At 48.2% G+C, this 21,630-nt stretch overlaps 2 protein-coding genes and 1 long non-coding RNA gene across 3 annotated transcripts in view; 2 read left to right on the forward strand and 1 right to left on the reverse strand.

Moving 5' to 3' along the window:
• LOC117591401 (zinc finger protein jing) overlaps positions 1-21,630 on the forward strand; it is a 121,308-nt gene that overhangs the window by 89,828 nt on the left and 9,850 nt on the right. The gene's annotated exons all lie outside the window — the stretch shown is intronic.
• LOC117591457 lies at positions 1,013-14,207 on the forward strand. Its single transcript, XR_004574394.1, has 4 exons — positions 1,013-1,098; positions 1,588-1,592; positions 12,247-12,259; positions 14,197-14,207. It is a non-coding gene; the product is annotated as an uncharacterized LOC117591457 (long non-coding RNA).
• On the reverse strand, positions 10,912-11,689 carry LOC117591433. The gene is made up of 3 exons (XM_034284699.1): positions 11,596-11,689; positions 11,347-11,535; positions 10,912-11,286 (listed from the first exon to the last, which is right to left on the reverse strand). The coding sequence occupies exons 1-3, from the start codon at positions 11,654-11,656 to the stop codon at positions 11,045-11,047; spliced, it is 492 nt and encodes a 163-aa protein (XP_034140590.1). The 5' UTR covers positions 11,657-11,689; the 3' UTR covers positions 10,912-11,044.

Here is a 21,630-nt window from a genome sequence, read left to right on the forward strand (position 1 = left end):
GAAATAGAACAGCGAGTGAGGGAGAGAGGAGACTTTAATTAATTGCCCTGGGGATTAAGGAACTATTATTGAGAGATTAGTTCTGCATTTATTTATATTTCTGCATGAGGGATTATAAGATTATGAACAAAAGGTACAAAAGTTACAGCCTGCCTCTACAGATTTTAATCTACTGCAATTCCATGAGTTGTGGTTGCCCAATTTCAAAACGAAAACGAGCCTTGAATAGCAGAATCCATAAGCAGAATGTTTTTTTCTACCGATTGCTAATCGGCTACCAGCTCCAACACGTGCCAATACGAGTCTGTGGCTCCATTGTAATCAGTGAATAGTACAGTGTGTGGCAGTGGCAGTGGCAATGCTTTTTCTACGCCTTGGATTTCCCGCTGGCCAAACAAAAGAAGAGCCGAACAACTTTTGGCGACATCATCCATTCTCATCAGTCAGGCACTCCACTCAGAGTGGGTACAGTACGGTGGCACAGTGGCACTTCCCGGAACCAAAAAGATGGCGAGTGACAAAGGAGAATAGATTGAATTGTGTGCAAAATGCGTTTGCCGTGCGTCGGTTGTCGCCGTGGTGCTGCTTCTGCTGCATCAATAAAACGTTTGGCACAAGCCCCTCCCCTGGCAGCCCACCCACAAAGAAAGGAAAGAGCAAACCCCCTGTCTGTCAGCCCCCCGACCAACTAAATGTTGTACGTGTAAAGCATTTAAAGTAATGAAGCGACCCTTGGCTGTGGCAGGGCAACAGTCCAAGCGGCTGCACTGGGAAAAAAACTAAGTGCGGAGAATTGGACAGACAGGAAATAATCCATTGGAGCTCTGCTTAAAGCTGCTCTATCCACGATTGAGACTTCTTTCCCGCAGTGTGAGCTGTTTGGTAGCTTGTCTTTTGATGCTACTACCAATATTAGTCGCATTTGCGCGCTGACATGAACAAACAAGGAAGCAACGCCACGGAAGGCCCAACAATCATTGGAACAGAACGAAAAACCAACCAAAGAGTCAGTCAATACATCAATATGTCGTCCAGTCAGTCACTCAAACGATTCGCTCAATGATGCGTCAAAATGTTGCTGCTGCTGCTGCAATCTGTGTGTGGAAAAAGGTGTCGTCCGACTGTCTCTGGAAACCCCGCCGGTAGCTGGGCATCGGAAGATGGGCGCAGGAGCAGAAGCTGCAACCAAAGGATGATGAGGAGCCTGGTGGCCACAGTTGACTGGCAGTCGACATATGTGAAAGATTGCAGGCAGGGACTCCCGCTGGCTTGGGCAATGGCAGACTATGTTAATTTATGTGCGGAATTTAAATGGATGACCGGGCGTTGGGTTACTCCGTGGCCCCCAACCCGGGACACCCCACACAAATTGTTTAGGCAAACATTTTCAGACGGGCCTCGAGTGCGGAGTATTCCTTCAGGAGAAGCCGCCTGCCACAGTTTGTATTTTGTTTGCCTTTGATAAATGTTGGCTGTTGCTCTGATGGTGTGTCATCCAGGACCCAATCGGCAGGCAACCAGCAACGAGCAACCGACGCCACTCCCATCGTGATTCTCCACTCGGTTTGGAGGCGATTATGAGCAAAGTTTTGGTTATTTATCAATTTAATGACCCTGCGACTTGTCGGCCGAGAGCGTCTGCTGTCGTAATTTAAAGCCTTGGATTGGATTTACGATAAAATTGTAAAGTGTAGTTTTTGACTCTGTCGCTTTTGCTGTTGCCACATTCATTTCCTTTATGGCTTATGGCTTGGGTCCAACTTGCTTGGGTAGGAGAAAAGAGCGGGCTGCCTGCACTCTCTGGGAGTGTGAATGGAAATCCTTTCATTGCTCACAAAATAATCTGCTTAGAATTTGTCATACTTTTGACCTGCTTTGGGGGCGAGCTTTTTCTTTTTGCGATTGCGTCTCGCACTCTCTGCAGGCAGCAGCATCTCTGCCTCCAATCTCCATTGATTTGTTTCATTCATCCACTTGCCAGTGCCTCCGCCTGTCAACCTGTTATTGATGGGGCTTTCAGGAGCTCACTCTCTGGCTCCCTCGCTCCCTCTGCTGCTCGAGCGAATCTCTCTGGCTGTCACCTGTTGGCAGCGCCAAGCCCCTTGGCACCTTTGCGGCTTAAGCACTCGCCCTGCCACTCCCACTTGAACGCTTCGTTGCACTTTTCTATTTTGTTGTTATTTGTTATTTTGTTCTCTTATTTGCCTGGCAACTGCCTGCTGCTGCCCTACAAACGGATGCCATACAAATGTCAGCATCATAAACCAATTTTTATAAAATTTTCCAATTTGTTTAGTTGAATTTAAGCAGCTCGTGAGCGAGTCCTTTGGGCTGCTGCCAAGGGTGTGCCATTCCCGAGTAAATCCCACGAAAGTAAACACTGTCCCAAGGGGTGGCAGCTGCGAGCTGGGACTCGGATCTGAGCTCTGGGGTTGAGCCAAAAACCAAACCTGTCAGACTTCCCGCAGTCATCGCCAGCTTTGCCGCTCCTCCAGCAATCCAAGACGTGTGGCTGTCATTTCTTTTGCTCGCTCATGACATGTGCACCCTCCCCCACAGCCCCACAGTGCCACAGCCAACCCAATGCTCCAGATGTTCCTTGGCTCAATGCGAGTAGTCTGCCTGCCACTTGACAAATTGTTCAATCAACTTCTTTCGCAACTGATTTTCGGGCTGTGCCAATTTCCTAAAGTTTGCTACAAAAAAGTTGTTGCATGGCAGGGCCAGGGGGTTGGTCGGTGTGTTTGGTCCTCGAATAAACTTTATTAAATAGTTGAGTCCAGTCCAGTTCTCTCTGCCTGAACTTTGACTGGGAGAATGGGTCTTCAAATGATTTGATTTCTACTTAACTTTGACTGAGGGTAGAAAGACCTGTCCGTTGCCGTCCCTTTGCTACCTGTTTTGGATTTCCATTAACGCATCGCTCATAATGCATTTTACACCCTTACCCTTAAGCTACCCTTCCCCCCCCCCTCCCCCCCCCCCCCCATCCCTATTGGCAATCTGAAGGCTGCTTAATTTCGAATTAGGGTAGCATTTTCATGCCATGTGCTTGGAGCGGGGTGTAGCAGCGGGAGCCGCTCCGTGTGTGTGTGTGATTTTCATTAATGGCATTTGGCCTTGCATCGCATGCGACGCCGCAGCCCCTGCTTAACCCCCGGAACAACCCTTTTCGGGCAAACTGCAATTATGTGCTCTGCCCTGACGTTGACTTGCCACTGAGTGGAGGAAGAGCTAGAGTCCTGAAGTCGCTGCAGAGTGCCAGGGAAGTTATCAAAAATCAACAAGGAGCCAGCAGCCAACCTTTTGTTTCTGGTGCTTACAGCCATCGCATGTCCTATCCGCAATCGTCTTTGTCGGCGATCTCCCACTTCAAGTCAATCTTCAGTATTTGCAATCAATTTAATTTCAATGACAGAACATTTGCATCGTGTAGACAGGGGGCAGTGGCAGACGGATGGCTGCACTCCACGGATAGGCCTCCGGATTTTGTGTAAATATGCAAATCGAAAATGCAAATTAGCTGAATTTTGATTTTGTCTCAAGTGGGATAAATGATTCAGGATGGAGGAGAACAGAAGCTGCCTCTCTTTGGGAGTGGGGTTGGATGTGGCAGAGGAGTTGAAAGAGCAGAGATTTCGAGGGTGGCAGGGCAGGGCAGGGCAGGGCAGGAGGAGCTCTTGGTAAAGGGTGGCTACAACGTCGCCTTGGAAAACTTAAGACACCTCTTGGCCGCAGCCAGAAATTGGAGTACAACTGAAGCACATGATAGACTCGCATTTGCCACTCTCCCTCTCACATGTCAGTGTTCTTTCCCTTCTGTATATCTGCTGCCACCATCGCATATCGCATATCGCATATCGAATGGGTTCCCAGACAATGGGCACCACACATCCTCCCCGTATCCCTACCTCCCCGGCATACACACATTCCCTTTTTTCGAGGCACTCAACATTCCACGCAACGCACACACAAAAATAGATCACTGCCATTTCGTGTCAGCGGAGTGAGCGGAGCGGAGCGCCTTTCCTTTGTTGTTTCGCTCCTGCCTAGCAGCCATCGAAACACCCGAAACACTTTGTTGAAAAAGCAAAAAAAAACGCAAATGATTAAAACTGAACAGAGAGAGAGAGAGAGAGAGCCAAATGCATTCCTCGAATAACTTGAATATTTTTCAAAACTCAACAAAAGCACGAGGCCCAGTTGAAGTTGAAACAGGAGAAAGGAGACAGGGGACAGGAGGAGGCAACCCTTCGAGCGAGGCCTAGCAACCCTGCGCTGCCTGCTGCCTGCTCCCTGATCCCTGGATGCACAGAGAACTGAGCATTTGGCACACTATTATTATCATAATGCTCACTCTTACCCACTCTCATTATGTTGATTACGCTGGCCTTGTTCAGCGTGTGTTTGTGTGGCACGCGTGGCAACGTGGCAACACACACGACCATGGCACAAAGGATGGCAAGGGGAAAAGGAAGCTCGCTGGAAGTCAGATATTGAACCCGAAACAAATCCAATTTTTGCATGCCTGAAACGTGAATCCAATTCAAGGATCGGGATCAAGAGAAGCAGCAAAAAGCCAGAGGAGTGGGAAAACGGAAGATGGAAGACCACTCTTACAGGTCTATTGGAAAGATATTCCATTTCATAGTCTCTGAATAAAAGTTACATTCCACCTTCAGTTACCTTTTAGACCGATCATTGGGCCCTCTTTCTTTACCCAAATATCCATTGAGTTTGCTTCGGTTAGGGCCTTAAGGTTCTGTACTCCGTTTATGTGGACAACAGTCAATAAATAGCTCCAGTTTGGAACCTTTTGCCACATAGATCTGCCATGTCGTTGCTTTGATTTCTTTTTATTTTCTAAGGTGATAAAGATGAAGCAATGAAGTTGCCTCGAACCTCAGCCCATGTTGAACTTGAACCTCGGTGATGTCTGAAATGTGGCAACAGTGCAACAACAACATCTATTCGGTTGCACGGAGAGGATTGGTGTGTGTGTGGGGGGGAACTGCATGAGAAATGTACACGAAATGGAACGCCAGGCAGTAAATTAAGTGCCCGCTGGGAATTTTCTTTATCGAATTGTACGCCTGTGTGCGTGCGTGCTCCCTCCCTTTCCCACCGGTCTGTCTGCCTGCGTGTCTCACTCTCTGCCTCTCTGCTATCGGTCCATCTGTCTGTCTGGCTGTCTTTCGCTTTCGCTCTCTCTCTCTCTCTCTTTCCCACTTCTCCGCTGTGCGTAGAGATGAAGCAAAAACCGCTTTCGCTCCTGCTCCTTGCTATTTGGCATCGCCCTCCCGCTCTCTCGCGTAACCGCTGACTGTTGCTCTCACTCTCTCTCTCTCTCTCTTTAATGGGCTTTGGGTGCTTCACCTTCTCTCCCTGTGGGAAGCCTGATCGAAGCCCTGCCCTTGCTTACCCTTTCATTATGGTATCGCTCAGGGTCTTGTCCGTGGCAACTTTAAGTTCTTGCCACACAAATTCATTTCGGTGCGGCTTATGCTCGCACTCGTACATATACATATACATATGTACGTACATACATTTGTACATACTTGTGTGTATTTTTTTGTGTCTGCCTCAGAAAACACTTTGCCGCTGTCGCAGTTGTTGTTGTTGCTGATTCACTGGTTGCGACACGGGCGGTGGGACTGCCTGTGTATTGTTATGTTAATTTTTGATTATACGCAATCCCATTGTTGTTGCTGTAGCCAGAGTTGCAAGAGCGGAGTGGCACGAGCTCTGCTTTTCATATAAATATCTCCCTGTGCTGCTGCCCCCCCTGCCGCCCTGTATTCGCTGCTCAATCACTAATTTGAGCGCGTGCCGACGTCTGCCGCACAGCATCGGGCGAGCCTGGCCTCTGGCTCTGGCTCTGGTGGTAGGGCTCTGGCCTGGGTGCTGAGGGTGCGTGGAAATCACATTTAAATAGTTTTGCGACAAGCTACACTGCAATGTGAGGTGTGGCGCAGTGAGAGAGCTAACGAAAAACACACAGGAAAAGTGCGGCAGTGCCTTACCTACCGACTGATAGACCTTCCAGTCGAATATGTTTTGTCCAAGACGAGTCACACAACCCCTTTGGGCTGCCCCTTTGCGTCTGTCTTTGGCTTTATACCTCCCCCTCCCCAGGAGCAGGAGAGTGGCAGGGGGGCATCATGTGCTCATCATGTCCACGTGCCGAGCATCAGTTTCAAGTTCAGCCACAGTCCAGCTCATCCCACACCCAGCCAAAAAACGAACCCAGAGCAAGGGATGGGGAAAAGCAGTGGCGTGGGCTGTGTCTGGGGGGGGGGGGAGAGTTACTGGAAAATTAAAAGTGTTGCGCTTAAGTGTTTTGCCGTGTTTCAAGTTGTTTTATTGTTGAAGTTGTCCCCCTCCCAGTGTGGCCGCAAAACCTTAACTAATTCGAAAGACAAAAAGGAGCACACGTCCAGCGGAAGATGCCAGGTCCCAGCTCCCAGCTCCCAGCTCCCAGGTGGGTGGATGGTATCCCTGGAGTGGGCCATGGCCTGTGGGTGGATGAGCAATTACAATAGTCAATCGAGATGCTGTGCCCTTGTTGGGTGGGGAATGGGTTCGGTTACGCCTTTTGCTTCCGAAAGCTTAATGAATGAGAACATTTTGCGGTGACTGTGAGGACAAAGTGTTTAAGTTACGGGGATAAGATGAAGTAGGAGTGGGAAAGGGTATGGAGCTGAAAGTAGAGATTGTGTGGCGGTGGAAATAGTGCATATCCATTACAGACACCAATTAAAGAGCTTGAACTAAGAGGGAGGGCTCTCAGGGCTGTTCCTGGGTGGTCCCAGGAGAGAGAGAGAGGAGAAAGGAAGCTCCACATTAAGAGGGAAAAGTAAGGAAAGGGAAGCTTCCCCATTCATAGCTTCATGAGCAGAAGGGTAGAACGGAAACACCACCCCTTCGTAGGGATGGGGGATGGATGTGCCTGGCAAATTAATGAATATGTATTATGAGCACCAAGGTGCTAATGGACACGACACGCCACACACACACAACAAGAGCAACAGCAACGGCAACGGCAAGGGCAACAAAAGCGATGCAGCCGCAAATTGCATTAGAAATGCAAAACAAACAAGGAGTGGGCAGGAGGCAGGCAGGCAGCAACCACTCTGCCGCCCCACTGCCATTGAGTTAGAGGAAATGTTCGACATGAAGGCAGCGGCTAATTGAATATACAAAATGCCCGCCACGGAGTCGACAGCCTGCCTCAACCGCTCCCACCCCGCAAAAACACAAAACGCGAACGCCAATGCGAATGCGAATGCGGATGTAGGCGGGAGATTGGATGTCGATGTGGACCACGTGTTGACCCTTCAGAAATTGTTATTGTTGTAAACTGATTGACCGCCGTGTTTCGGGTTTAGGGTAGTGCCAGGGGGAGGGTTTCGATAGAGAGAGAGAGAGAGAGATCGCATCATGGCTTAAGCACCAAGCAACCCCCGTTTGGCCTTTCGCTCAGTGTATTTTATCGCGGGACATCCGTGGGAGTTTCAACAGTTGCTGGCCTCTTGGTTAACCCTTTGGCCTCTGCCCCGTGCACCTCTTTTAATGCACTTCCGCTCAGCCGCTCTGCCGCCCTTCCGCTCATCGGATATGCAATTTTTGAGTGCTTTTGGGAAACTTTAATCCCATTCTAGAAACACAAATACAAATGCAAATATAAATATATTTAGTTGTGTCTACAATTGGATTTACCATGACTTTCTGACTGCCCTTTCGCTTAACCCCCTGCCCCCTACCAACCACCTTTCTACCTTTTTCGCTGCAAATACTCGCAAATACGGGTGCAGGATGGAGGGAGCTTGACTCTTCCTGTCGCATCGCTTTAATTGGAATTGTTTTACTCGCATTTTGGTGCCCTGCCCGGGGTCCTTTTGTTACTGTGTTGTACAGCGGCTCACATCCCTCCGACTATCTGCAGTTGTTATCTGCCATTCTGGGGCATTCTTTTCGGCTGCAATTTTGCACTGCGGTTCGGTTCAGTTCGGTTCGGCTCGACTTGGTTTGGTTTGGTTTTCATTTGGTTTTCATTTGGGTTTTTGGGTTTGGTTAATCGTCCGGGTTTTGCGGGGGATTAACCAGTTCCTTTTGGGGGTAGATTCACGGAATGAGAAAGGGAAAGGAGTAAAGAATAAGAATGGGGTCTGGGACTACGCCTGGCGTTTGTTTGCCATTGTTCCTGGTTTTGATTGCTACGAGCAGATGTCTGGCGGAAAAATGCCCTCGAAAGGGGTGGGGGGGGGGGGGGGGAACCTCACAATTTGTATATTTACCTACCAAATTAAAGCTTTGTCTAAGAATTAACTGAGAGATAAACTAAATTTGGCATTTTCTCTCTACTCTTCTTCCAGGTAGGTGAACAAATGCCAAAAATCGGAAGTAAACTCAATTTCTGGCAGCCAGCCATACACTTGATAAGGATAAGCTCAAGGGATGCCCCTCTGGCTATCCCTTCCCCCTCTGTAATTTGCTCGTTGCTCTGGCAAACGGAAAAGCTTGTGTCTCTGGCAGAGGCAACCAAAGGAAAAAAACAATAATTTCCGGTTTATTTGTGTGCATCTCGAGCCCCCATATTATGACAGGCCATCATCGTCCATACATCGAGCGATGAAAGGGAAAGCCATCATCGTCTTGCCTCCATATGTTGCTAGGGGGTGGTGGTGGCAATGTTTGCAATGGGATCCTATTGAACATTTGGCAGCGGCAGACGGCAGACGGCATTGTTATGATTGGGCCCCTGCTCAATGAGGCCTGTGAATGAAATGTTTATTAGCCTGATTATTGGTCGTGGAACAACAACAACAACAACAACAGCCACAGCAACCATCCAGCCACCATCTCCATCCATGAATGCTGCTCTGCTGTCCCTGCCCCCTGCCCTGCTCTCTGCATCCCTCTATTCATCTGCTGTTCAATTGATTTCCCCACAAATACAAAACGCAAACAGACTGAGGCACACGCATAGGAACAACTGCAAGTCGACTGCAAGTCACGCACTTCCTGGGCAACAGTGCCACGCCCACTAATTGCAAGCACCAGGGTGGAGGGTTTAGGTAGACACACGCACACACAGGCACACAGGCACACCACACATTGAGAGCTAAATTCGCAATTGTCACAGCGAACATGAATGCAGCAAAGCAATACAGAGAGCAGCAAGGGAGATGCTAGAGTCTACGCTCCAAGAGTCTTTAACAGTTTCTATATTAAACATGCGATAATCCATCAAAGGGTAACCAAAGTGTCGAGCCTTTGCATTTTCGTTTTACCTTTTTGACTCTTTCGTTTCCTTTGCTCGTTCCCGTTTGCCTGCTGCTGCTGCTCCCACTGCCATCGCTAACTGAAGCTTAGGGTCCCCACCCCCCAACCAACTCTTGGAGCGGGAGGAGGGTTGCAGATTCGAAACAATTAGCACTCGGCCGATAGATGAGACGACAGAAGGGAAAGAGGAATGGAAGGAGGCTGCTAGGAAATGGAACAGAAAGTGAAAAAGGAAATGGAAATGCAAGGGAGAACAACAAGAGGAAAAAAGTGAGAGAGAGACATTGGAGTGGGAATTGCTTTAGTTTTGGAATGAAAATGGTACGGGTACGGGGCGTGGCCAATGCTGTGGCCAAAAATATAATTAATTCTTGAGTTCGAATATTTCCAATAGGGGGAGAAAGAAAAATGTTCAATCAAGGAAGGAAGCAGCGATGTCACATGACCAACCGAAAACTACTTCAATCTTTTTGATCTTCGTGGCTAATGAGGCATGTCAACCCCACACACACACACAAACACACACAGGCACACGCACACCTAGAGCCATGCCCTGTGCCCCATTAGCGTCACACAATTTGTACCTCCCGAAAACAAATCCAAAAGAAATCCATCAGAAATCAGAAAGATACACGAGGCTGGGCAACACGAATAAAAACCAATTCCAATGAAATTGTTCATGCCACAAAAAAAAGAACAGAGAGAACAGCCCAAGAGAGAGAGAGAGAGAGAGAGAAAGACACAAAAAGAGGCAAACAAATAGCTCTCCAGCAGCATGCAACAGAATACAATGCAAAGGCAAAGGCAAAGGCAAAGGAGAGACGGCAGACTGGTCTCCAAGAAGCCCTTTTTATGGTGCAACAAATCTCAAGCTGAATGAAAACTCAACCAAAGAAGTGGAGAGACGCAGAGGAGGGACACGGGGAGACGATGACGATGACGATGCCCGGACCAACGCAAAGTGGGAAACCGAACAAACAGCGTGCCGTGTGCCCCAAGATAGAGTCGAGTCGAGTCGAGTCGACGAGGGTGGAGAGTGACTTTGCCACGGCTATGGCTATGGCTATGACTATGGCTACGACGATGACGATGGCATAGAGAGAGAGAGAGAGAGAGAACCCATAGAGAGCTGGACGGGCCGCATCATATTATTAAGTGTAGCCAGAAGCAATTAAGTGTAGATAAGCAAACAATAATGTTCCCAGTCACGTACTCTGCCGCCTGGCTGGGACATTTTCTCACTTAGCCCGTAGAGGCAGGAACCCTCCACTCGGACAAAGCCCAACTCCTGCCCTGGCAACTGGCAACTGGCTGTGGTGTCTGGCTGGCTGGTGGCCCAATGGTTCCAATCACTCAAGTGTATTGGCCAAAAGGAGCAACTGCAACGCCGCTGTTCAACGTTTTATTTGCCATCTATCTGTCGGGGATACATTTAATTTCATTAGAGCCCACACACACAGCACTCCGCCAGCAAGATGCGCCGCGATTCGTGTCAGCCAGCGGGAAACGGTTTCTGAACTGCCACAAAGTTTCCACTGCCACTGGGACACAACTCCACTGGACACAGTGGATTCCAGAGATTCCTGTCCGCAGATTCGACAGGAAAAATGGATGGTTTCTGTGGCAGTTGCAGAATGTTGTTAAGTCCACAGTTTGCTCAAGGTACAATGATCGTAGCACAAGTTCTTCTTATGGTACAAATATTTCCACCGAATACTCTCAGTTTTGTTTTTTGAACACCAGAATTTACAGTCAGAATTTACACTTCAATTTGGAATTGCAGTCCCAGTGCCATGATCGCCAGAACACCCAACAGCAGTCTGCCCAATTGCCAGGGCATTGCCCGATAGTTGCCCTTGCCCCCCCTGTCGCAGAGACAGCGATCGATGCAGCGCTTGCAGTAGATCACGGGATTCGACTCGTACTGGTACATGTGGGTATTGATGGCCGCCTGGCAGCCAATCTTCGGGGAATAGACGCAGCAGTAGCTGCCGATTTTGCCTGAGGGAGGGATACGGGATATAGCTCGGGATCTAGCTAGAGATCGAGGAGATTACACACTCAGGGCAAAGGGATAGGGCGTGCACTGCTTGTAAATGTCCATGGGATCAATGGTGCTCGTCTCGTAGTCCTCCTGCACCATTGGCACCGTATCGATGGCGGACCCTGGCGCACAGTAGTAGCCCGTGACGTTGGCCTTGCAAGGATAGCCCCAGTGTTGGCTGCAGTCGGCGCACTGAGCCCGCAGACCTGTAGGGAAGGCAACAGAGAAGGTCAGTGGAGTAGGGAATCTTAGGGGTCTGCACTTACCCTGCACCTGCAGCATCACAACGATGGCCAACAGCTGCCAAATGTTTTCGTATTTTAGCATTTTAGAATCAATTCTCCTTCGAAATGTTGGACTGGAATTTTTTGTTGATGTATAAAGAAACTACTACAATCTGAGACTAAAATCCAGATTTGTGTGTGATTATAAAATGTGACTGAGAATGCGCTGGGATCCATAATTAACAGCATCCGATCCGAGTGACGTTTGCATATTTCAGAGACTGTCGCAAAGAACAGACAAAGCAGACAAAGACACAGATCGAGAGAGAAGCCCAGACCCTTAATAACCATCTCCACTCCGTTGTCCACTGGCTAAATTCTCCTGAATTTTGTGCTCATTATGCTACGTGGGTTGCCGCCAGAATGTTCCTGGAAATCGACGCTGACTGGACCCAGCCGCGACTCGACACTAGCCCAGAGATCGGGAATGCACTCTCTCGCGGAACAGCGACTCCCAAAATGCAATTCAAATTAGTCTCTTGCTAGGGCATTAATTGGAGCCCGCAGAGGGGACCTGCCGCTGGGAGATTGGTCGATTCATGTCATTTGCCCTGTCCCTGTCCCTGTCCCTGTCCCAGTCCCTCCATCTATTCATATTCCACATTTCCCAGGCACATTCACATTGAATCGGAGCTGCTGCTGCATTGTTATTCAAATGCTGCCATTAATACTTCGCTGGCAATTGCAAATACCCCACCAGGACGACGACACGAGCTGCATGTGTGTGTGCTGTCTGCATGTGGCGTCACTCCCCCTAAGCCCCCAACTTGCCACGGCTGTGAGGCTTTCATATGTAAATTTTTGTGTGCCTTCTGGGAGAGGTGCAGGGGGATCAGAGGAGCACTCGTGTATGGGCGCCGTGCCTGACTGAGTTTTTCCCTGGCCTTTTCCTTGTCCTTTTACCCATCGTAACTCCTTTCGACTGTTTGGAGGGGTTCTTCCTTTTCCTTTTCCTTTTCTTTTCCCGAAATTTAATATGCCAAAATGAAATTTTCAAGTGTTTTGAATTTATTAACTTTGGCATTCAGTGCACACACACACACACACACACTCCGCGATTGTGCCTCCATCTGTGGCATTAATGGAACATTGCAACAACAATACAATTTGTCTACTTCTCATCAAATATTCCCCGATTGTGTGGAGTAACTCTGGCTGAGCTGCGCTTGGTTGATGGTTATAGTTTTCGGGGAGAATACAATTGAAATCAAAATCATGTGTACGTCGGCAGCAGTCTAGAAGAAACCCCGCATGGTAGCAACAACAACAATGACACCAGCCAGGCAACAGCATCAATAAAACAATCCAACAATCGGTCGGTTCGGCTCGGATTCATCCCCCGAAAATGGTATTATATTTCCCGAGAATTTAATGAAACTATCAGCTGGTCTCAGTCCGTTTTTCTGGTTCCATTTGTAGATTATTAAAGATTCTCCAATCCATTCCGAACGATGCCCCCACAGCCGTTTACAGCAATTTAATGCTAATGGATTTGTCTGCCAAGATTTCAGCTGCGAGGGGTCGGTCGGTCACTTGATTTCACTTGAGGAATGACAACGAAAAAGCGCCATCAAATCTGAGTTTGCTGTGAGATGCATTCGCTGCCTGCCTATTGGGTTGGTTCAACCTTAAAGATTTCGCACTTTCGCACTGGGAAACTTAATTAACTGGCAGAACGGAAGACAGAAGTAGAAGTAAACAGAGTAATTGTGGTCTCCTTGCCGATGGATGATGCCAAGTGGACCGCAAAGAAGCCGCAAAAACCCCCAGCCGAAAACCCAGGCACCTGTCTGCTCCGTGCCACAGCGTGGCAGAGTTTTGCGGCGGTCGCATGTGGATTAAGGACGGCTTGCAGCAGTGTTGCACTGTCGGCAGTGGGTGGGAGTCATGTAGAAATGTTGCTACAAGCGGCAAGGCAACAAATAGAAACAGACCGCCGACAGACAGACAGACAGACAGACAGGCAGGCAGATTGGTTGGGCGTAAGGACTGCGGAGAGTCAGGAATCCCAGGGATAACAGACAGGAACAGGGAGTAACTACCATCGACAACAGGACAATTAAATTATGCAGGATTTTCCAGTGCTGCTACCAAAAGCACTTTGCTGAGCTCTAAGCAGAGTCGAGGCTCTGCCACTGACTCTACGCCAGAGCCAGCCGAACAGACGCCAAACCCTGGGTCTGGCTCCTCCGCCTCCCTCGCTCTGACTCGCAAAGAATTCGGAAAAGATTTTGCGTAAATTGATTTTAAATAAATTAAAACATTGACATTGTTCTCGTCGTGAGTTAGGAGCGGCATTTCCACCAGGTTGGATGGCAGTGGGTAAACAACTTTTCGGCAACTTGGAAAATCCAAGCAACTTTTGCTGGAACTTTGGGCGGGGTTTTAGTCGCCTGAGAGGAATGGCAATGGCATGGAATCTCCGCTTCCGGATATACTTTCCTCGCATTTGGAGCGCTCTTTGGACTTGATGGAATAGTGCACTTTGATGGGATAATTACTGTTTAGCTGGCCAGCTGATGTGCGATTTATCTCAAATGTTTTTCGATTGCAAGTGGAATCTGTAAGTGATTAAGTTTGTAGCTGAGGAAAGGGCTGCAGATCATTTATAATATGATCTATTTCTAGCTCTAATTCTGCTCTAGTCTCCAATCTTTATGGAGCAGTCAGATCACCCATCGTTGTGTCTGCGTCTACATTCCAAAATGTTCTTAACTTTGCTTTCAGTTTTTGCTTTATTTTCCTTCTGGTTTCTGGTGGTTTCCCTTGGGAACATTTCTCACCTCTCTTGCGTGCCAGTTTTCCGATCCCCTGTGGCAATCCAATTTGTAAGGCCCCGCCATCGCTCTATCCTGTGTCTCTGCCCCCTCTCTCTGATGTTCTTGTAATGATAAATCATCTTTTGTGTTCCCATTTTGTTGTTTCGGATTCGGTAACCGTTTTCTCAGATCTTTGCTCTTCAGAGTGTGTGTGTGTGTGTGTGTGTGTGTGGGGAACTCTCAGTCGAAGATTGAGTTTCAGGTTGCAGCAGCTCCTTCACCTTCCACATCGGAGACTTCAGCGTAATTCCGTCATGATTATTGTGAGGAGGGCACGCATTTTGATTGATACTTTAGCACTACTTAAAGGCCATCGGCCTGCGATTACCCCCTGGAACTCCTCCCTCTCCACTCCCCACTCCCCACTCTCCACTCTCCACCCTGCTGCTAGTTCCAATGAAATTCAATTTTAAAGCGAAATGCATTTCTGTGGATTCATCAATCTTTATCTGTTACCCTCTTCGCTTTCATTCTTCGCTGTCTGCGGAGGGGTGAGGGCAACGGGCAACGGGCAGCACTCGAAAAAGTTTATTTCCTGCGGCGTTTCGAAATTTTCAATGCCTTCGGCGCTCATTACATGACAGCAGCAGCAGCAGGACCACGCAGGCCACGCTGGTTGGGGAGGGAAGAGCGCTCATCGGGTGTGGGGGCGTGGCTAATGTCCGGCCTGTGGCCTGCCTTGCCTGCCTGCCTGCCAGCCACTTGTGTCTCGTGTGTTCGCGACCGGCCTCGACTTTGACTCCACCTCGGCCTGCGTGTTGTGTGCGCCTCATTTCGTATGCCGTTAGGCGGCCCCCGAATGTAATTATTCAATACATTTTACGTGCCACGAATGCCAGAGAGCCACGCCACGCCCCCCTGCCTGGCTGGGCCCCCCTTAGGATGGGCCGGCTTTCCACTTGAACTTCATTAGAATATGTTTTGTATGCGTGTGCGTGAGTATCCGTGTGTGAGGAGTCGTTGACTTGGACGTCTGCTCCATTCTGTCGCTCGCTCTCCCTCTCTCACTGTTCCGTATTCCTTTTGGCACTTTCTCCCATCATCTATGCTGCCGTCTGCTCCTTTTCTTTCCACTTTCCACTCTCCGCTCTCCGCTCCCTGTATTCTGTTTCCTTTTGGCACTTTTGGCGCACTTTTGCAATTTATTAAACATTTTATGGCGCCCCAAGGCGTACTTGCCCAAAACTGAAATTCTGAACTGAGCTTCCCCGGAAAAGCAGAACGCAAGAAGAAACCACAAGGCCAAAGCGGCGGAATGGGGGCACAATTAAAGGTGAAACGGAATGCAAAACGAGGCAGCGGAACTGAGACCTCAAACCGATTTGAGGTTATGGAGAGGGACTCTAAAGGAAATTTGTGTGTGCGATTTTTCAGGGAATTATTAGGGAAATATCTTTACGGCGACAAACAAAATCTGCCATCGCCAGAGGATCAATTCGGTTCATGAGTGAGGGAAATTCTGCATTGGGGTGCAGTCTGTTTGGGGGTTCTTGTTATTGTTCGTTTTTTGTATATGAAATTAATCGATGATCAAGAACGTTTCATCGGACCCCGCGCCTTGACAAAAACTGTCAAGTGGTGTGTGCTTTTTTTCGACACTTTTCCAAACTAATTTCAAACTTTACACTTGCCGAAAAGGCCACTAGGCACGAGGAGCGTGGCGCGAGACGCGAGACGCGAGGCAAGTGTAAAAAGCGCAGCGAGTGCAAGAGCAAATAACAAACAAACTATGCGATGTGGTGGGGAAGAGAGGAGAGGAGCAAAAGAGCAAACAGCAAACAAACTACAAAGAGAAAAGGAGAAAAAACACTGATTGCCAGACATATTGATGGAGAAAGGGAGAGAGAGATGAACGGACGGATGGCAAAGAACGGCGGAGAGCAATGTCAAAACAAATGTTACAGCACCAGCAATAGACAGAGCCGGCAACGATGGAGTGCGAAAGAGATGGGAATACTGATGGTGATGGATGTGGCGGTAAGAGTGAGATGGAGGATATACATATATGTATGTGCCAGCAGGCGGCGTATTTTTATGTTGCCCCGCAGCTGTGATTCCACTGCAGAGCTGTTGTTGTTGTTGTTGCTGTTGTTGTTGTAGTTGTATTTATTCCCGGCAAACAATACTCGCTCTGTCTCGCTCGCTCTCACGCTCTGCTGCACACATGTCGCCCTGCGGTCGTCCCACAGTGCGGGCCATGACAGGGCTACGTTTGAGGATTTTTTGAGTAGTTAATGGAATATTGGAATAGGAATACGAGTGCATGCACATAAGCGAAACAGAGACAGCAAATATACGATACGATAGTTACAACTATTCCGGAGCGGCGGAGAGTTGACTAAAGTGTTTGACCAACTTAAGCGACATTCGGTGTCGTATCAAATGCAGCCAAAGGCAAAGCGATTCCACATGTACTCGGCCGGGAATACTCGGGAAAAGCCCCTTGGGGGACTATGTTCTGCGATGGTCGAGACTCTGGAGAGTGGACAGAAAGTGGCCGACAATGGCAAGCCATAGAAATAGAGACCTAAAAAGTGTCTGAAGTTAGACTGTATTGATCAAAATAAGCACTAGCAAAGTATCTTCTTCTATCTAAGAACAAACAGGTAAATGCTACTCGTGATAGGCGCAGGGATAACGCTTATCGAGTTAGAGATCTCCTTTACCGAAGGGTCTGTAAACATTCCCCGAACCCTGTAACGAAGTATTTATTTGGCCTGCCAGGGTATTAATTATTCGGCTGTTACGGTCTTTCCATTTGCCATCCATTCGCTGCTGGTGATAATCCCAGGGCGCTGTTTCAAGTCCCAGATCCAGTTTCAGTTTCACAGTTGCTGGTCCTGGTCCACGGTACAGGTCCAGATCCCAGATCCCAGATCCAGGCAACGGATGAGCAGGCCAGAGGCTGAGGCGGTGACTGTGGCTGTGCGGCATGGTTAGGGCAAAGGCAAATTGCGTGTGTAAACAGTGGAGAGCAGGGGAAAGCGGAGTGGAGCGGAGTAGAGCTGCAGCTTCATTAGCGAGGGTTGCTTCGAACAAACAAACAAACTCACACACTCACACACACATGTGGAAATGTACCTATCCATGGGGATGTGTGCACTAGGTTTTTATTATTATTTTCTTTATTGTTTAGCGCGTTATAATTGGGGTGCCACAGGAGCGGGCAGCGGGCAGCGGGCAGCGGACAGCGAGCAGACAGGAAAGGATATACTCTCGCACAATATGTACAATGTATGCAGTCGGCTGGAAGACCTACATTCTGTTTACACCACTCGACACTCGACTCTGACTCATTGTGCCAGTGTAGGAGTTACTCAGAGGAGGTCTCCTCTGCTCTGAATGTGTGGGGGTCTCTTCTCTCAGGTGTTATTCTCTGGATTGTTGTAAACATAATAGCACTCGTTTGCCATAATCATTTACAGGCATTGCCTGGCCCTACCTCTACTTACACATGTATTATTAATTTTACAGCACTTTAAAAGCAGTTTAAGGCTTACATTCCCCTCGTTTAGTTGTGGACAAATATTATTGGGAATTTTCGCAAACTGACATTGTGGCTCCTTCAACATTTTCCACTTGGGAGAATTCCTGCCCTTCCTTGAATATTATTTGTGCCCACATTGATTAGCAATTGATGAGTTTATTCAATCTAATTCCACATTTGTACACACACATTTCTTGTGCATACATTTGGGCATTGGGCATATTATTGTACAAATTCTTCCCTATGTTTCGTTTCGAATCGGGCGTAGAGGCGGAATGTGTGTGTGACGACCACATGCTGTGCCTGCATTAGGTGTTAATGAAATAATATTTAATTTAATTTATCAGCCCTAATGAATGGCGTTTTGTTAAATAGTTCTTATCCCCTCGAACAAAAAAGTGTGCGGAATTAGCATAAGGGCATGGGGGATGTGTATGTGGAAACGGCAGGCGACAACAGAACCCAAATCAAATTTTAAGTAATAGACCCCACGTAGTATCCCCATAACTCATGCATACACATACACATGTAAATTTATGTGTGAATGTCGGAGACACCCCCAAGCAACCCCTTCACTGGTTTTTCCAGGGGAAGGCTGCCTTCTGCCGAAACCTCTCTCTCTCTCTCTCTCTCTCTCTCTCTCTCTGTCTCTGTCTCTCTCAGCTGTCAAAAACAGTTTATAACGCCTGGCCTTATGCCGCACATAAATCAGAATTGACGCGTAAACAAATACATGTGTGAGGGGTAGGTGGGGGACTGGTTTTCTTTGCCTAGTTTCTCTATTTCTAATATTATTTGCATCATTTGCAAGATTGCCTGACTAAAAATGTGTAAAATGTATGCATAATTCCCCCAGAAATGCTGCATGTCAGATCCATACCTGATCCAAATTGGGTTGTAGGGATGAGTGTTCTGTTCGGGGTGTGCGAGTGGCATAACATACGACCCGTTGACGCTTGTTCCTGTCATCCATCCAAGGATTGGGCCTATACACACATCTAATTTATGACCTGAGGCTTCGTCGTTCCACTGCGGAAGTCGTGGCAATTTACCAAAGCGCTTCGCATTGGTTTTGCCTCCGAAACGTTGCTGTTTCCGAAACGTTTTGCTGGCCGAACTCCCCCTGCCACGCGATCCCTCATCCTGTCAAATTAGAGGATTATTGTTTTCTTTTTTCCTCCCCCCAAAAAAAAAGGAATCCCCCGATTAACCATGCAGCCTCCTCCGCAAGAGCAGTCATTCCACGAGTCAGTCCCTGACAAATTTATAAACGACATTTGCCTGGGATTTATGCAGAAAATTAAATAACTTTTTGTTCACGCCAGATGAAACAACAGAGCCCTGCAGGGGGATGGGACGGGGGGGAAGTAAGCGGGAAAACGTCTAAATAATTAGATAAACATTTAAGAAAGCGACGAAAGGGACCAGCGAAAAGAAAGTAAAATGAGGAGAGTGACAAGAAGCCTAAACAGAAGATGGCACAGTAGGATGTGGCAGAGGACCACAGCAGACACATAACGGCAAAGTGTGCAGTGGGGGAAGCTGTCCACGGGTTGTGGGAAAGGGAAGAGCGGTGGGGTGCCCAGGAGTACGTGACCATAACATGAACTGCTGGCTGCCAGCGACCGCCCTTCGCTCCCTGCACCAAAACTTTCCGCTCTTCTCTCAACTCGCTTTTCCCCTTGCCAAACGCTCAGAGAGAGACAGAGAGAGAGAGAGCAAGAGACGGCGGCAAACAGGAAATATTTAACGTGCCAACAACAAAAGTGAAATATAAATAAAAATAATAATAATAATGGGCAGAAATGTAGGGAACGGCACAGAGTGAGGTGAGAGAGATCCAAGAGAACTTGCACGTTTCGAGGGTTGCTTCGAAGAGCATAAATGCTCTCGTGCCTGCGTGCGTGTGTGTGTGGTGGGTGCAGTGTGGCGTTCGTTTCAGGTCGTGTGGCAGCTTCGGCTCGCTTCGGTTCTCACATGCAGCCAATAGTTGCCGTTAGAATATCCCATTCGGGCCCTTTCATACAGGGAATTTCTGAGCGAGAGAGAACAGCACTCCGCACCACAAAGAGCGCGAGAGAGAGAGAGTGGTTCAAAGTCTGCAGTTTTCCCGTTGTTTCCCTTTTTGAAGAAGCCAGGTTTTTGGATTCTATAAATCAGTCGGTACACACAGCCAACAGCCAATTCAGTCAGCCAGTCAGCCATTTTCTCTTAACACTGACGGACGCGGTGCATGCAACATAGCGGACGCAGACGAGACGTGGTGCCGCAACAGAATTTTCGGACACAGAACGCGCCGCACGAAACGGAACGGTTCTTCCTCTGCTCTGCTCTGCTCTGCCCCTTTTTGGATATGGATATTTATGCTACGCGCTCGTGTGTTCGTGTGTCTACTGTCGGGTGTGTTTCCGCGTGTGTGCCAGTGTGTGTTTTGGGATAATTAAAGCAACAAGAAACGCAACATAAACGGTGGGAACGTTGCAGCTCCTCTCCTCCGAAACAACAGCCAACAGCTAACCCAAACGAAAAATGCGCCAGAGCGACAGTGGAAAAAGAAAAGCTTAAAGCCGAAGCAGCGCTCTGAGTGAGTGAGTGAAGTGAAGTGGAGTGGCGGTCCATGCGGTGCCACAGTGTGAAAAATTCAATAGCGAAGGATAAAACCCAGCGGGAGCTGCTACTTCATTGCTTTGGATACAGCTTGGAATACCTACCTCTCTTCGGATATCGTCACAACTTTGGATAACGTTAAATGTTAGTATACCCGAAGCAAAGGCTTAAACAGCGACCGAGAATTATGTACAGTGTAAAGGCAAACACTTGGCAGTGCAGTGTGGTGTAGTGGGTAGTGTAGTGTAATGACAGCAGCCATGTCGTGTCGTGTCGTGTAGTGTTCTGCTCTGTGCCCCAAGTTAAAGTCATCAAGAGATATCAAGCAGCGTCGGGCGATTACGTCGCGTGCATTGCTCTTGCTCCCTACCTTTCTCCGCTGTCCCTCTTGCCCTCTTCCCGCTCAGCTGCTGCGCATGTTTCTCTGTCTTTGCCTCTGCTTTCGTTCCCCGCTGCACTACCTACACCCTCTCACAGCCACAGCCACAGGCACAGCCACAGCCACAGTCGCTGTTCATATTACAGCATAGTTTACATTCGCGTTTACATCATGTGTTAAATAACTGTTAGCTGTCGCTGCTATTCTTTTTATTTCACTCTCTCTCTCTCTCTCTCTCTCTCTCTCTATGTCTCTCCACTCTCTCAGTGTTTGCCCAAGCAAATATGCAATGATTTTTGTACCCTCTCTCTCTCTCTTATTATGCCACCCACTCCACCACCCAACGCCACCCACTCTCTCTCTCTCTCTTGCTTGTTGGGAGCTGCTTTCATTCATGCCTTGCAAATGAAGCGTGCTCAATTGTTTGCGGCTCCTGGGAGAGGAGTTGGGTGGTGTTGGGAGTGTTGGGAGTGTTGGATACACAGCCATACACACACACAAAGGCACACTCCAAGCGGAAGTGGAAGTCGCTTGCCCGTGTGTGTGCGTGTGTATCTAATGGGATTTTCTAATAAAATTTAAATTGTTGCCGCTTTCATTCTATGAATTTAATATGAACTGTGTGTGTGTGCGTGCATGTTTATGTATAGGGGCGATAAAGTCTTGCTTACGGCTAGAAAATTAAATAGAGTGCATAATTCAAGAGTAAACTCTGCCGTAGAATG

The sequence above is a fragment of the Drosophila guanche genome, unplaced genomic scaffold, assembly GCF_900245975.1.
Source record: "Drosophila guanche unplaced genomic scaffold, DGUA_6, whole genome shotgun sequence".
Lineage (NCBI taxonomy): Eukaryota > Metazoa > Arthropoda > Insecta > Diptera > Drosophilidae > Drosophila > Drosophila guanche.